General features: G+C 37.1%; 1 protein-coding gene across 1 annotated transcript; it reads right to left on the bottom strand.

Moving 5' to 3' along the window:
- Nucleotides 1–4,614: 4,614 nt before the first annotated feature.
- Nucleotides 4,615–16,073, bottom strand: RB195_025858 (uncharacterized protein; the record flags this gene model as incomplete). The annotated part of the gene is made up of 8 exons (XM_064214177.1): nucleotides 4,615–4,731; nucleotides 7,178–7,255; nucleotides 8,219–8,320; nucleotides 8,390–8,479; nucleotides 8,772–8,849; nucleotides 8,908–9,015; nucleotides 15,144–15,284; nucleotides 16,011–16,073. The coding sequence occupies 8 exons, from the start codon at nucleotides 16,071–16,073 to the stop codon at nucleotides 4,615–4,617; spliced, it is 777 nt and encodes a 258-aa protein (XP_064070058.1).
- Between the last annotated feature and the right edge of the window lie 2,045 nt (nucleotides 16,074–18,118).

Here is an 18,118-nt window from a genome sequence, read left to right as displayed (position 1 = left end):
ATTGCGACCAACACGCTGTCCCTTGCGCGTTTACTTCCTCCAATACTTGCATTTCCATGACGGATCCTAAATAATTCGTCGACGTTCATGGATACGCAAGCGTACCCGATTTTTCAGCTGCTATTCACTTTCACGCCTCTCATTTACTAGTTATATTGTCACCTGTCAAAAAATTCATAATTTAAATTTTGTTAGTTGTGCTTACTAAAGTCACTCGTTACACACCTCAATCAACGTTACTCACCTGTTCCAGGCAGATCTCTCCGGAAGCGTACATAATCAGACATCACCACCATCAATTACTGTTAGAGGAATGTCCTCATCTGCTCCGGAAGTTCGTGTCGATGAGCAGCAATATGCCGCTAAAGATGCTTCAGAGGATGGAAAAGACATCAGGGAAGAGTTCAAGTAAGTAAAAGACAGTCAGGAGGCCGCGAAATGATGATGATTCTACGTCATTGCTAGGCATATCACTATTTTACTATGCGCTTATGTTATTTATACGGTTAACTTTTTCCAGAACATGTATAAATGAAACTCTTTCTACTGTTTGCCGTGTGGCCAGCTTCAAGAAGAAGAAAAAGGACTCTGAAGATAAGGAAGACACAAAGAAAAAATGATGAGATCACGTCTACGGCGTTATTTTCGCCTACATTTTTACTTTTTTTATGGTTATTTTTCATGTCTGCATTTTCAAGTAGTTACAATTCAAGAAGATCAATCGTAGCATTCGTAAATGAATTAGCTTCGTTTGGCTTGGTAATTACTTTGACAAATATCCGGAAGTTTTTTGAACTCGCTACGATCATATTGGGGCACTTATATGAGGTATGGATATGAACTGCTTGCAGGGTGTGCCGTAGATCCTCCATCAGTCATGACGTTTATCCTAAAAGTCGGTTTTATAAGATTCTGGCAATATCAACTGTGTACAGAAAAATTAAAAGCTTAAGTACAGAGATATTAAATGGATTACTTATTACCTTTCATCTGAATTCAAATTCCCTGAAAATGTATTGCCTAAAGTCTTTGGCGTTGCAAACATAGACTTTGTCCAGATCTTCTATTTTAAATATATTTTAAACAATTTTTGACTTCCTATGCGGTTAGTAGTTAGGTCAACAACATATGTCTGTCAGTTATCATTTCACAAAAAAAAAGAACTTTTGCTGAGTGAAGTCATTCAAATCCCAGTGTTACATAGAAAAACCCAATCTTTAGTATTATTTTCTGGAACAGAGGAAATCAAGGAACTGAAATCCGGGCTGTTTTTCTTTCTTTGAATTAGTAGTCGTCTGGTTCCCCTTGAAATGAAACTTTATTATGAACCAATCAATAATGATCAAAAGAGCTTTTTCATTACGAGAAATTCCTCTGAAAGGTAAAGTCAGAAATTCCTAAAATACGTGGAAAATGTCGTCGATTTTTCTGATCTCATGCTTAATCACACTTTAGTCTCCGGATTTACGAATTCATTTAATCTCAGTTGATGGTAACTTACTATGATGTTTAATAATTTTAGCAATGTTCTAGGATAACTTAAAAAATAAAATTAGTATGTTTCAATTTAAAGAAAATTATACAGTATTACAGCAAACACTGATTAAAGAGACAAGTCAGGATCCGAAAACTCGAAGCTTTTTCAAAAATACTTTACAAAACCAAAGGACCTATTTGCGGAGACGTGTTGCGCACCCTGTACAGCGACTTCGATAAAGTATGGTTGCTGGGAAATGTAACTGCTCCAATTCCGCATGCACATTTGATAACTTTCTCTTCGCCCAATCCGTCTTTTTTAGGATTCCCTAGTTTCTTGTTTATGTATTTTTCTTCGCTTGATTGCGTTTCTCAGCTTTTCCTAGTTTCTGTTCATGGATATTTTGTTCACAAAAAATAAAAATGAAATTTTCTTCAATTCATCGTAACATCATCATGTTTATACAGGTTTGCAGCTAAACCGAATAAGTTGTGGTTAGTCGGCGGAAAATCCTTCGTTTACATCCGGAGCAGAGATGATATTGACGGATGTCCAAGCTATAATTGAGCCTCCTTATGACACATAATGTGGCCGCTTCCTCGTTATACCGATGACATACACTCAAAACTTGACCGCCACGTTGCCATGGTTGTTTATTTGATATTAATGGAAGCAGAGGTAAGTGCTGCTAATGATCATACTGCTATTATTTACAGCAGCTGTACATACTTCATTGCCGAGTTCAACCGCAGCTAAGTGAAGGGATTTACAAAAAGGATTTTTTATAAGCCGATTTAGGAGATGAATGGTCATCCTTAAAAAAGAGGCGAAGGGAGAGCGGTAAGAGTGGATGTACTGAACCATAATTTCATCCCAAAACTCCAGCACCTCCACGTTACTGTATGTACGTACAAAAACGTGGTCGTGACGTACAACAATTTCTCTCTTTAATATATTATTACGTTTTAATGTTTTATTATTATTTCTTCCGCTCCTTAACCCAACACATACATGTGGTAACTCCATGTACAATAAAAATTCGATATCCTTAAGTATGGATGGATAATCCACATACCAACACCAAACCTTAAAACGCTGGAGAAACTCTAATTAAGGTCATTTCTTGTCCTTACAGTAGGGCAATTGTTTTGATTAATGGGGGAATCTTTACGCAATACTCAGCCACTGTCGGTATCCAGAATATCCATGTTAGAGTTCGACTACTGCCTTTACCAACTTCTTAAAGTAGTAGAGGTCTAGTGAGAACTACGTATTATCCCTCGAAACGCCGAAGTTCTCATTCTGATTTTAGATTTCCATGCAAACAATTTTAATTTTCTACTGGTATAATGGGTTTGAGAGACTTTATTAGATTAGATTTTACTAGATTTCACTTTATTAGATTTAGTAGATTTGTACTAAAGTTTTATTCCTTATATGAGTCCTTGAAATGCTATATAAGATTTGTGGCACTCTAGAACTCACTACACTTCAAGGGAAAACTCGAAGAAACACACAGATAAAATGGTGAATCCGAAAATTTCGCTATTTCATAGAAATTCTAGAATATTAGGTCTCCTCATACCTAGAATTTAAAGTGAGTTAAAAAGTTTAAAAAAATTGAACTTGGAGCTTAGTGGGTAGAGAAATAAGACCATAGAACAATACAATACAACATTTTTAAAGGAATTCATCCCTCAAAATTTCGAAGTTTCATCCAGAATTGCTGCGAAAGACAGAACGCGAGGATGGTGCTTAATCGTCCCTCTACGGGATTATTGAAAAGAGATAAAAGTGTTTGGAGTTGAACAATAAATCAAAACGAGAAATACAAAAATTGTCGTTGAGATATTTTGACGGTCTTCCTAGATTTGGAGCGCTTAGGATGTTGAGAGCTAAAATCAATAGCCTTCTCCTAGAAAACAGTTTTCCATTCGCAAAGAAAAGAATTTTTGATGAATGAACAAAGGAAAAATAAAGCGGATGAAATAGTTAGTTATTTGGATTTGATTAAGATACGTGTGCATCAATAGCGAACCTAAATTGTTGCTATGCATGCGATCACAAAATATATTCGTGCTTCCTTCAAAACATGGAAAGTGAATACGTTTTCGAGAGAAAAATCGAGAAATGTTAGTTTAGCAGCTTTTTCCAGATCTTTTTCTAGATCTTTCAGATGCAGTGGATCGAACACCGATGAAAAAAGAAAGATAAATGATTTATTTCATGAAATAACAAATCACATACATATTAGCAATATGAAAACGTTGACAATCTATAGCACAACCAAAGCGAAGTATTCAGATGAAATATATATTCACACCAAGTGAACGGAACGGATGACGTTGGAACTCGTCCATAACGGGTGTGACAAGATCCGTTTCAGAGAAGTTTCTCGAATCAATCAACACAATACGAGAAGCTGGAGGATTTCGGTGGAGGATTAAAACGCATACTGAGCATACATACAACAAAACATGGTCATGGAATTGTTGTCATCTATATCTAAATTTAGAAAAAAAAACGTCATATTAAAAAAAAAACAGCTGCTTCGCACACTTGAACTATCTTATTAAAATTAGTAGGAACACGAGAAGAAAATGAATAAGAATAAACAAGGAATAAGGGAAAATTCATGGAAATATACGAACAAAACGTGTCGCTCCGCTATGACACGTAAACAAAATTTCATACAAAAATTCTATCACAAGAGGAAATGAATATAGGGCAGTTATTATGGCGGGAGCAACCTTAACGCTATGCACTTGACAGACTAGAGTACGAAATCGGTCATCGGTATTGGATAAGTGCTACATTTCAGGATAATAGCAAATATTTTTGTATCCGTAAATGATGTAAGCTCAGGCTACATTCCCATGACCAGATTCAATAATTCTGTCTTGAAGTTTCGCATCAAAAACCGTAGAATTATTTATGATATTTCAATTCTCACTGGTGCACACATGACACAATTCCAGAATCTGGCCATGAGTGTTGGGAATATACCGATTCCATTAGGGGGTTATCCATTATTTAAAGGTAGGGAGAGAAAATTTAAAAAAAAAAGCCAGCTGGAATGATAGCGGCTAAACTTCACTGAAATTGCAAGTCTCAAGGATTTACAATATCTACATCACTTATCGAACAAAAATAGCTAGGAATGGAATAAAAACGCTTAGTGCTGTCGCTGAATCTGCTACAGGCCCAAGAGCATCCGGTTCCGGTTGAACCGCTTCCACTTCTGATGATTCAACCTAAATAGCATAATAAAATAATCGAAATTTTTCTATATTATTCGCTCATTCCCTGTGATGAACGCTTTGATTAATACTAATTTTTTCTCGGAAGTATTACGGATGCGGTTAGCACAACTGGAACTATGCCGCTACCCGATCCTTCCCAGTACAGTTCACAGACACGAAAGCGTAGTGTGTGCGCCACGAGCAATTGATGATTATCGATCGGGTGTTGCCATTCTATAGAGTTTGATCGATAATCACTAATTAGACGATGCAATCCAACGCCATTGCATCTGTGAACTCTACTGGGAGCCATAATTGTATGATGGGTGGCGGCTCATATTGAAGTGATGGGAATCCAGAACAGGTTGAGTTCGAATTTCTATTGCAATTTTTGGTGACCTAAAAATTTTCAAACTCATTCTAGATCATAATTGAAAGATCGTTCGTGACAATTTGTTACAATTTTATCAACAAAAGAGTATATGCAGATGAACTTTGTTCACTAAAAGATATAATTTCGAGGAATCCAGATAATCTCTGATATCCGTATCCGTAAAGTTATTCTAACGATGAGGAACGCTACGACTAACGATATATTTACACGAAAATAGAGATAACATGAGCGAATTCATGCGAGAATGTCAAATAGACTGAACAAATACGAGTTAAGTGCTTTAAGGTCCTCGAAATCGGTGATATGCTGGGATATTTTAATGGCCAGACATTTTATCATTTTCTGTTCGCTTTTGACAATTACGGAAAAAATTATAAATTATTTTACCTCATTCGGTTACATTTTTTGTTTTTAATACACTTCGCTAAACACTGTTAAGATGGTTTAGAATATTTTTCAAACTATATATTATGTTGAAAAAGTGTTACAGATTAAATTGTTACTGAAGTTGGAAGTATTGAATAACATCAGTATAAAGTCGTGGACTCTTCTTTTGACAGAGCCCAGGAACATTAATTTACGCTATACTTATTTTTGAAATCCTATTCTGTGTTTAATGTTCCTATTTTATCACACACCAACTATTCGAAAAATTATTTAAATTTAAAATTTTACTAAAGATTTTTCGTAAATAGAATTTCTTTGTCCTTTCTGTTGCGTAATTGAGTAAACTGAGTAAATAAACACAAATTCGAAATGTAAAGCGTCAACGAAAGTCACGAAATGAAAAGCAGGATTAAAATATAAAATGGAAGTGAACCAGGGGTGAGGGTCACTGGTGATTTCCAGTGTGGTTCAACAGTAGATCAAAAACTGTGGATCAATGCTCCGCCTCAAAGTTCCAGCGCGATCCATAAATTCTTGGACCTTCCGATCTCGAATTCATTTTCGCTGCCATCTGTATAACAGGACAAAAATATCGGATAGTTTTTTGATTGTGTTCATTTCAAACAATTATTCAAGAACAATGATATTGTCTAGTAGATCAAATTTACTTAGTCATCTGATCAGGTCAGGTCCACCACATTCTGGAATGTTCTTCACAGAATTCCACGAGTTTGGCGTTTTTAGCGTTTTTAGTTCATCTGTTCTCTTGAATAAGAATTTCTGCCACTTTGACTGTTTGCAATCCTTGGAAAATAACAAATCTCCAGAACGAATTAGCTTCTTATTTTCTTTCATTTTCCATTGCCCAGCCAGTTTTTCATTTATAGAAGGATTAATTCTTTGTAAGTAATACATATAAACTCCTCACGGATCTGTCTTTCTGTTGTGAAAGAGAAAATTACTAATTTGTTGTTATTCTCAAGAAGAAAACAAATTGTTGAGAAACTCAAGACGAACACCAATTTTCTATTATTGTTTTCACCTAGAAGTAGGACTCTGATTTTTTTTCCTACTCACAAGAATTAGTGGGGAAATATCTTGAATTATTTTGAATTTCTCAAGCACTCATCTGATCAAAGAATCGTTAGTTCACACTCCATTGATATAGTTTTTTGTGCTGAATATTACCTCCACTTTTTATTTCATAATGACGCGACATGCAGTTTCTGGACCTTTGTCGTTAAAATTTTCCCATTTCAAGAAGTTTTTTGTATACGTTCGTTTTGCTCGAAAATTTATACCCAAATTTTTCGAAAATCTTCATGATCATAGGATTATACGATTAAGAAGACAAAATAAAGGAGAAAAAAAGGAAAGTCTCCTTCGGGTATCATTTACGGCGAAGTTGTAAAAATTTTGCAAACAAAAACGTCATGTTTCCGATTCAAGAAAATTTCTACAACCCTATAGGTGATGAGAAATGCTGCCTTATACTATTCGACATCGTATACGGGACCTTCAAGAAATATTTCGGTCGTAACCGGGAGATACTGTAAAAATTATTTTTCAGCTAGGCTTTATCCCGTATACAAAATAACCTGGATGGAAACCATGCGAATGTTTGCCGCAAAACGAAGCAGATGCGATTTTTATGCGAAATTTCGAATGCAAACATGCCTTGTTTTCCTCTTCCGTCTCCTCTTCGGGGATTTTGCAGTCCAAAACACATTTTTCAAGTTTATCAACATGCAATCCCTGAAAAATAGATGTTTATGTGATGATGATGATCCACAAATCGTAAATAAACACAAAGCTATCTAACTTGAGAGCATCAACAATATCAAGGGGCTATGTTGGAAAAGAAGATTTTTATATTCATTGCTGCTTATTCTGCATTTCCAAGAACAATTACTGTAGCATACTGTAAAGAGAATCTGTACGTGTTTCAGATGGATCCGTTGTTCTTGACGAACATCAAATGCACCAGCTAACAGTCGAAAACAAATATTAGACACCGGGTTTATGGTAAAAAAAAGAGATGCCGGCTCTCAGATGTGTATTTGCGTACGTGTTCTAGTCTGTGTGCTTTAGTATTTTCCACTAATCCCCTCAAAAACATGAGAAGCAATGTATTTTTCTGCTAGAACAAAGTGGAAATTCTCGAGAATCTAAACATAGATGAAAAGGGCTTGAACAACTGACGTAAAAATAGCAATGTTCACACAAACAAAACAAAGCAGCATCTATGTGGGAAAACCAAAGAGTGCAAATAAACAACTGGAAGCCAGAGAGCAGTATTTGTATGGATTCGAATCAATTTGAAGCCGTTCTTTCAAAAAAAAAAGTTTTTCGATGTTAACAGCCAAATATTTAAAATTTCTTGGTTCCTGGAAATGTTCTTAGGATCTATATGCTTTTCCTGGGACCAATCAATAATAATTACTTTTTTAAATAAAAAAACATCATAGAAACAAAGGTTTGAAGCTGGTAACGTGAGGCCAATTGAAAGAAGAATAAAACGGTTTTTTTGCGAACGCTTCAAAAAGGTAAAAATAGTCTTCAAAAAAATCTCACTATTTAAAAATTGCATAAATTCATCTATAGACACGCTGAATCTTCATTGAATTTATTCTAACAAAATTTCATAAGTGTAGCTTGGATTGGCAACGTCTATGAATTAAGAACTGTCACCATTTTTTTATAAGAAAAAAGACCTACCTTGAACATGTTCGTCAAGGATTTGCACATAAGTTGCGCAGCTTCATGTTTACTGCATAGATTACTCATCGCTCGAATATATTCTTGTAGTTTCATATTCAACTATAATATATGATATTTGAAAAGGAAACAGATTCCTAGAAACGTATCCCGGAAAAAAAACACACATACATTTGCACACGCTTCTTCATCATCGTCATGTTCTAAGAACTTCTCACTAAGATATGTCCCTGCCGACAATGTCATTTCACCAATCTTCTCCTAAAATAAACATTAACACAATCCATGTGATGTCACATCTGGATATGGGTTTGTTTCAAGGATCTGCTTATTGTTGTCAACGCTACGCGCAGGTGTGCAGTCATGTTACACTCCATCTACATCTGTTCGACACGTTGACCTCAAAGGTGACAGACAAGACGACAAGGCAGGTTATAAGAAAAATCCCGACATATAATTACAATCCTGAGAAAATGACAGTTCCTTCACATCACCAGTGAGTCCTTAGTGAGTGTAAAAAGAACAATTTTTCGAATTGAGACCTATAACTTACAGATTTAAGGCAATCTCTGTGTTTGGTGAGGATTTCTTGTCCTTCAGCTGAACATGCATATGTAAGAAGATAATAGCTCTAAAAATCTTCTTATAAAGAGCTATACGGATCAAGGATAGTTGAGGAAATATCCAACCTTTAAGAAAGATCCAGAATCTTTACGATGTGTTAGTAAATCTGAAACAGTATTTGATACTTCAATTACTTCACGATGTGAGCATTGATGTTGTTCTTCCAGATCATCCTGAAATTTTTATAATTATTTGTATTTTCTTCGAATGCTTCATTAGATTCTCATACGTTATGTTTGTACAGCAATATGAGGTGGTGAGGTGAGCGACCTCGTCTCGAGGAGGTCGTACGCCTTCAATTCTTCCGCGTGGGATATCGCTTTAATGGTTCTTAATAGGTAGCTATGCGATTACGATACATGAAAAGGTGCCGACACGAGAGCACTAGTCCCGTATAACCTCATTGCCACTTTCCAGACTACTGACCTCAATAACAAAACCGATATTCTGTAATTACAATATGGTAGTTAATTATTACCTTGGTAGAAAAAGAGTAATGAGAGGGTAAAAGTGCGCGAGAATCAGCAATACTGGGATAATTCGAGGTTTGAGGAAATCCAAATTCCGTCTACTGTGCGGTGTACGATAATATAATGCTAGAATATAATGATGACCTTTTCAAGGAAAAATCCAAATCCACGGCAAGTGATGGATGGGAATTTTTCAAAACACTTATAACCAATTTCTTCTTCTTCGAAGGAACATTTAACTTTTTTCTCTACACTTGGGATATTTTAGCGAGTAATTGTTTCGTTCATTACATATTTACGAGTTCGTCATTTTGTTGCTGATCGATAATGTAGAGCGTCCCCAAATTCAACTCTATCTGTTCAAGGGAACTACAAAAACCATGAAAGTTCTGTGGATATAGAAATTCATAAATTTTCAGCATGCCTCGAGTGATGTTGGCGTTCAATCAAGTATTTTGGTGCTTCGGCTTGGAAAATGAATGGCGCCTCTTCAAGAGAATTGCTCAGAAATTTTCCACCTCTGCTTTCCTATCGAATAGCCATTAGTCCATAACTTAGCAATTCGGGAGTATGCAATTTTACCTCTTTTTGTTTTTTTTTTGTCGAGTGATTGAGAACCACCGAGCTATCAACGCAATACATTGTGCTAGAGAAAGAAGACTACTTTTATTGAAAGCTTTTGTTTATCTTTCATCTAAAAGTTGCGAAGGTTTTTGTTTAGTTAAAAAAAGGAATTTTACGAGTAAAAGAGAACATGCTTTTCCAAAAGAAGTTTTAAAAAGTTAACAGTATAGCACATCTTTCTAAAACTAAAGCATCTGTTTCAAAGATGCAGAACATAAGACTTGGAATTGTGTGGAAAAATGAAATTAAGATAACGAAGAACCCTTCATCCTCTAAGCCCAGGATAATCAATATCGCATGCGAGAAAACACAAAATTTAATGGAATTTTAATGCGTGAAAAGAGCGAGAGGTTTCTTTTTTTCAGATGGTTCTACCATAGAGTAGAAAGAATATACGTTATAATACAAAGAGCATGGGTTCGATTACTTGGTTTTTTTAATTTTATTTTGCCATGGTTAAGAAAAAAATGATAGTATACAAGTTGAATAAAATGTTCGATATCAACTTAATGTACATGTTTACTGCAAATCTCTGATCCCATTTAACTGTTAGCACATAACTTCCCTTCAAACATTTTGATTCTTTGCAAGTTGGCAGTTTTTCAAATTCTCATACATATCTGACATGACCTCTTGTTTTTCTATCACTTCGCTGCTGCAGTATAAATCAACTGTAATTCCCAGGACACCTCCTTCATCCTCAATCGTCTAGTTCTTGCCTGTGTTTTCTACTTGGCTTATTCCATGACGGAGCGTATTCAGCATGGCGGCAGTTTTCAATAGCAGCTACTTTGCATTGATTCTTTGTCGCTCAAAACAATTACGAATCGCCAACATTGGACCAAAATCAAATCGGAATCAAGTGAAATGCGACACAATGAACGTAATTCGTGTAGTATTTCAATGTAGGGAATGATTCGATACGGTGGAACGCGTAAGGATTCGTGGAAATGGAGCTCGGCTCGTTAAGCGACGAAACTCATCAAGCAAAAGTCAGTTATGCGTGATTTTCCATCAGACGAACGACGTACATTCGAAGCTTAACCGACGTTCTTCGCAGCTCACCGAATGAACAGATTCCCTCGAGGGCTCAAGCCCACGTTCAAATGGCAATCAAACGACATCGCAGCCATATGGAATCCTATTTGGGAGCAAATTGACCGACGACTCCCCGTGCACAGCTCGAAGCGTTCGTGTGACTTCACATGATTCAAACATTTTTGCGGATACATTTATCATTTGATGTATACATGGCAAAAAAGAAAATTTGCAAAAAAAAACTCGCTCACAAACAGCTGGTGGTCATGTTGTATTCGTCTGCAGATATGTATGTGCATCTGGGAAAACTGGGGAAAATCGTGCATTTAAGAACGAACATCAGTTTTGAAATATCTATTAAAATTTATAACGCACATAATTTTTTTCTGAAATAAAAAACTGCTTTCTGAATGCTTATGTTCAGTTTTTTTTTGCGATTGAAAAGTATTCCTGACGATCGATCCTAGCAACGACAAACATCATCTATTCGATGGTATCGGTATCGGTCCCGATTACTGCTAGCAGAACTGAACTACAGAGGAGATTTGATCTTTTTTTTTCGGAAGAGGAGCGAAGTGGGAGGGAGATTCACAGCAATCCAGGAGATAAATGTCTGTGAACGATTGGTATTTGTTTAGTGGTAGTGCCTCAATGGTTCTTCTCACAGCCCAAATATTATTTAATTCTTCGGAAAGAATAATGAAATTCTATCCTTGAAAAACCAAAAAAACTATGAGAAGGTTTTCACGGACAGTATGACTTTGTAGGCAGTACGCTTCATCAGACTGAGTTAAAAGTAGGATAAATGACTTTAGAACTCTAGAACATATCTTTACACTGAAAATATGCAAGAAATAAACAAAGCACAGCAGAAGATTTGGTGTAATTCCATAATTTTCTATACGCTCCCAATGAGGGATTAAAAAGTTGCTTTTTTGCCCGATTGTCTCCCATCCTTTTTTCAAGAAAAATTAAAGCATACTAAAAATATTTGATAGAATTAAATTTAATGAATCTTATCTATTTGTGTCTGTGCACCCATTAATTGTTTTCATTCGCTCCATATGATACATATCGTTTCTGTTTTCTTTTTTCTGTTTTTTTTTTACAATTATTGATGTAATTGCATAGCAATGTGAATTCTTCGCATTTCTTCTTGAAAAAAATTGATGAAATTCACGGATTTAATTCTAGGAGTTTTGTTCGCACAGATAAATCACTTCTTCTCAATATAAGTTCAAAAAAGCGAAATATGTAGAGATCATTTTGAAGAGAGAAGAGTGGAAGTTTTCCTCAGTTAATGATCAAAGAAATAACCAAAAATATGAGCATTTATAATTTCGAGAATATGTCAACAAAGACGTTAAAGTCAAAAACAAACACATCCAGGAACATTCCTTCCTCTCTTTTTTATTTTTGATAGTCTGGATGAAACTTTCTGATACGTACCACTATGTATGTCTTTAGCAAAATACTGGAAAATTATTTTCTATCAAAATCTTCAAGCAGACTCTCTTCTAGTTGAAAACCAAAACAGGAGAGTTGAAAAATTTTGACAGAAGGTGAGCAAATATTCAAAAAAGTACAAAAATTTGTTATGCTATACGTAGCTGTGAAATTTCTTCCCAAAAATGCTTAATTTTGGTAAAAATCGACGACAATCTTCTTGTAGTTATAAAAGATTCATAATCATAGTAATGTTAATGGAGAGAATAAATACGTAAATATAAATATAAGATTTTTAGAGAATATAGGCTAAACTTAGTAAAAACTTGTTGCAAAAAAAAATTGTTCTATTAAAACAAAAAAAAAGGTTGCAGAGAAAATACAGGACGCTAGGAAAGCCTTTTTTTTTAATTTACGACGACCACCACTAATTTATTGCGCAGATGATATTATATTCTAACTCCATATGGCTGCTGAGCAGTTCAAAGCAAGCAAATATCCTTAAACATTGCCTTGGATAACAGCATCCCTATCATTTTTATTCTGTGTAGTAGCAGCTGCAGTTAATAGTATTTATTTTGAAATAGGAGAAAAAAAGAAGTGTGGGTGTAAAAAATGTAAAGTGCAGAGCACTTGACCAAAAAAAAATATTTCTATTGATGAAAATAGTACGATTTCCGTATCCACATTTCCAGCCTCACCGAGTCTCTGCTTCTCAATGCCGCAGGGCATCTAGTATAGCAAGAAGTCCCCTCTTTGCAAGGAGCAAGTAACGTGGAATCGATTTGTGAGTGAGTGTGAATGCATGAGGTGATGTGAGGTGAGGACGTTGCCGACGTTTGGCATGTATTCAGGGAAAAAATCGTGTCGATGTCGTGTCGCATTGGCGATTTTCGCATCGCACGATGATTTTGTCTGCCCGTCGTTGACACGGGCGTCACGTGCACATCCTTCTAACCGCGATTTCAAATCGCATCTGCTTGAACGAAGCTGACTGGGCGTGGATGGGTGCGATGTGGATGACTTTCTATTTGTCAATCATCATGTCCGCGCCTACAATAGGCCAGCTGGAGCGCAGCGCCGACCGGCCACACAGAGGCCTTACCGAGGATTACAGTATTCGACCTGTCACTCAATAAAAAGTGCAACGCACAATTGCAGCCACGTCCGAACATCGACGCTGGTTGAATAGGTTGATGTCCCTGTTCCATGTTTCCCAAATTCTAGGGTTTGCCGGGATGTCCGGGAGACTTGATTAGGTGCTAACCACGTTGCCCTCGGGTTCGTTTCATTTCGCGCAGCTAATTCGACAATGAGACCCGTCGCGAGGGGTCATGCCGCCGCCGTCTACGGACCGACGTCATTATCCTCACTCCGTAATTTCATTAAATGCTGGGAGTCGTACACAATAGAGACAGACGGACGAGTTATCCACGAACCTCTCAACTCCAACTGTTGTTGGATAATAGCGCTCAAACAGCCTAGCGTGTGAACTGTCATCTTCAAGTGGTTCATCTGTTCGCTAATAAGACCTATATAATCGCAGTAAATTTAGTATTCTGCAAATCGGCGCCTACGTACGCATGCATATTCTACGTATATGGTCCCTTGTGACCTTAAGAAGCCATGAGATATAAGGTGGGACAGCTGCATGCTGGTTTAAATAGGCGAACCATATTGTCGGCGTGATTCTTGCGAAGCGTTGGTCTCGTCTAATCTGCTTATTTTCAATTCACAGTCGCTGCGGTTACGGTCAGCGACCTTAGATGATTGTTTAGCGCATTAGTTATGCAAATCGTTGTCGGTTGATTCGCTTGAAGACCATCCCGTTCATTACTGATTTCATTTCCGTACTAATCAAGTATGACAAGAGAAAATAAAAAGAGGATGAAAAAGCCTAGGATATTAGTGCTCGTTTGGATAGAAACACCATTTCAGATTTGTAGAAGGGATACGTGGTAGGAGAAACAGTTGTAGATTGAATAACACTCAGAACAGAGTTCCTCATCCTGCATCTTCAAAATCCAATTTTATTGAAAATTTGAAGTTTTACAACAAAATTTGCTCAGCTTTACTTTTCATCCAAGGATTTGAATCGGGCAAAATAAGTGTGTATTTGCTTGGATGAGAGCTGTAACTTTACAGGAATCTTCTAATAGGAAAGTGCTTTGACTAATGGTTCTTCTAGGCCAAATCTTTCAACAACAACAAAAAAATGTGTTTTCATTTGATAAAGTTTTATACGAAGAAAAAGAATTGGAAATAGTTTTTTTTCGGTCCATCTTCAATTTTTTAGTTGCTACATAGTTGTTTTAAATAGTCAATAGCTTAGCTAGTAATATATTCTTTAGAAGAAGAGAGGTTTAAAGTAGTTCATAGGAGTCAAGAGGCAGCAATACCATGAAAAAGAAAAAAATCTCGTTCTACTAAACTGAAAATTTAGAAAATGAATAAAATAAAATTATGATGAATCCATGAATTCATGAGCAGAACGCAACGATAGAATCTGAGTGTATTCCTTCAATGGCATAATGGACCAATTTGGAAAGCAAACAAACATCAGGAATAGGGTCAAAATTCAAAAATTCATCCAATTTTGCATTGGTGCAAGAGGCACTTTGGAACTGATGAATAAATTACGCTCACGCAATAAGCAAACATAAAACGAACAAAGAAGAAAAAAATGAAATAAGACGATGATGTCAGAGAGGAAAAAAACTCACTTTTATGCACTTATCAAGCTCTTTAAGATGTGTACACTGATCTGATGTGATCGTAACGACATTATCCTTCAATTCATACAATGTCCAAGCCCATTCATCCAGAATATTTATGAAGCATTTCACTAGTCCGACGTAGTTGCACTGCAAATAAAGAACAAAATCGATTTTTAAGATTTTTTTAAACAAATACATCATTGAGTGCACTCAATAAAAAATACCTTATAGTGATTATAGTAATGGCGAGTAAAAGACATTTACTTAAGGCATTTTTTTCACTTTTTGAGGCGCTCAATAACTAGTTTGATCTCGGTACAAATTACGTAATCAGAACGTACTTGACGTGTTCACGATTTTTTTTTCGTTTCGTGCATCATACTGAAGCAACATTTTGTTTGCATATGCCAACGCTCACTGGCTTTTGGCGGGCAATTATGCTTAGGTTTCACGCGAGCCCGAAAAGCGTCCGATGAATAATTCCGGAAAAGAGTGAGAACAGCCACTAGATAACCTTGTAGAATCAGATTCAACCGTAATTCGTACAAAAATTTCTTATCATTGTATTTATTGTTCTTGATTGATTTTTCGCTTATTTCTAGATTGAGTTTAGAGTAAATAGATGGAATGAACCACATATATATGTATATCCGTAAATTCAGTGGCATTGCTATAATCTGCTCTCGGATTTAAGGTGTACTTGAAAGGTACTCTATTTAAGGAGGACTTATCCCCAATGTGCAGGTGCCTCTGAAGTGTTTCTATTGAGGCGGAACAATCTTAGTCGAACACTTGGATTAAGCTTAAGTACAACTACAAGTACAACTACAACACCACCTTCTCTATTCTCAGGATATGTACGTAATCACGTACCGTTGACTCTTGAGCGACATTGAGCCGAGCTAACACGGCGATGATACAGACGAGGTACCTCATAGGCGATGCGTTTAATGTCTGGAAACGAATGGATTGCGAATAAAACGATATAAAAATCGAGTTTCCATGGAAAATGTCGACTTTGAGGTGCGTAACAAATAGATTGCGATTCTGGAAGTTTGCAACGTTTTCGTGCTTTAGAGTCACTTCATGTCTTTTTTTTTCTCGTATATGTGCGAGATATCTGTCTTAGGCTGGAAACACACGTCAATACTTCAAAAAAAGAACGACGCAATAACAAAGAAGGAAAATGGCACACAAGTAATGCCTCATGCTTTGAAAATGAGTGAAATACGAGATGAGTTTAGTAAACGAAACCAATAATCACGTCTCTAAAGTGCTTATAAATTACCAGCTGAGGATTTTAGCCAAAGTGAAACTAAGAGGTAGCTTAACGATCGATACATCTGGATGAAAGACGAGAGAACCCCTATCGGGAGGATTCACTGAAACTCAATGAACTGAAGCATATATGAGGTGAGCGCAAGAGGGTAATGCACACTATGAAAAGAACTTCTTCCTGAACAATCTATCGTTCCAATGCAGTATACATACAAACAAGGTACGCAAGAGTTAAGTAGCAGCCAGGGCTCTGTAAATGGCATGCGAGATAACATTATTAGTAAACATAGTTGTATACGCTATCTAGCATTTTAAAACAGGTGAAAGACATTTGTTAGTCATTGAGCAGCAGGGATCAAGAGGTTCAGTGAGGTTCAAATGAGGTATGTAGATGGCTATTCAGCGGCGCTGAGACTGGCAAAAGCGACGATGTGTTGAGATTTTTGGCGTGTCGCTAGTCGGCCGGCATGTACTTATGCGTGATTTGAAGCAGTGGGCCCGGGGGTCCCGATTATTGCCCCTGCCAAACGCAATTCAGGTACGAGATGGCGTTTTAAGAGACTCACTGCTCGCAAAGTGGGCGCTACTTTCAAGAAAGACAACACAACGCAGTTCTTTATTCCATTATCTAGGTGGTTGATGGCACTATGTGCATGGAAAAAAAAGAGAGAAAACGCTGGGAATCAGCAAAATCAAGGATGTGCAGGAGTAGTGTAATAGAAGCGTCACGTCACAATCTATGACAAACAACTAGCGATAACTCAGGAAGACAGCTTTGGAAACGATGAGGAACAGCAGCAAATAACTTCAACAGTGCACTTATGACTACGAATATGAATAAGAGAGCGTATAATGCGAGAGTCAATGAAGTCGAGTAACTCTTGCGGCATGCGGTCGAGGAGAATGTGAGGCAGTAGTCAGTTGTCGCCGTTCGACGACAATATTGTCATCCTAACGACCGAACAATAGCATATTGCATGATCGACGCCTGATATAATATGAGTGGGTAAAAGAAGGAAAAATGAACTAGAAAGGAAGACGAAATAAGTTTGAAACATGGAACTAAGCTGACTTCGGGATTAATCCTGACAACGTTGTAGTTTACGCGAAGTGCGCGCTCCGCCACAACAAATGTTTGTATGAGCGGCTGAAATGTGCTTCTGGCTTCTGGCTTCTGTTGTATATAAGCAATACAGGATACGAGGACGATTTGTGAAGGGAAGAAACGTTGAAGGAGGTGCTCGATCTGACCAGTCACACATTGTCCTCCTCCACTGATGGATGATAGATCCGCGATGAGCTCGTAGTGAATATCAACATAAACACCTTACACACTACAGACTCAAGCATCATATCATTCGCGCTATACCCGGAGCTTGGAGTGAGTACATAAAGAACTACGTAAGATCGATAAAACATGGAACATCAAGCCCGAACTAGAGAGTTCTTCGGTTTTTTTTTTCGAGGAGAACAGCAAGAGTGGGAGCTGAGGAGGGTTGCGCGTGAGGGCGCGGGGTCCGCCTCATTAGAGGGGAAGGCCACAGGAAGGAGGGGCGGGTACCGCAGCAGACCAACTAGTAAAACACGAATCGTCAGCCACAAGTCGACAACTCTTCTTCAACGAATCCGTGAAAAACTCGTAGCCGTATGCACACGAAACAATGGGATTCTGTAAACTGAGCGCTTTTTTTGCCTCGTTTTTA

The sequence above is a fragment of the Necator americanus genome, chromosome X (assembly GCF_031761385.1).
Source record: "Necator americanus strain Aroian chromosome X, whole genome shotgun sequence".
In the NCBI taxonomy this organism is placed as follows: Eukaryota; Metazoa; Nematoda; class Chromadorea; order Rhabditida; family Ancylostomatidae; genus Necator; species Necator americanus.
This window is presented reverse-complemented; position numbering and strand designations above follow the sequence as displayed.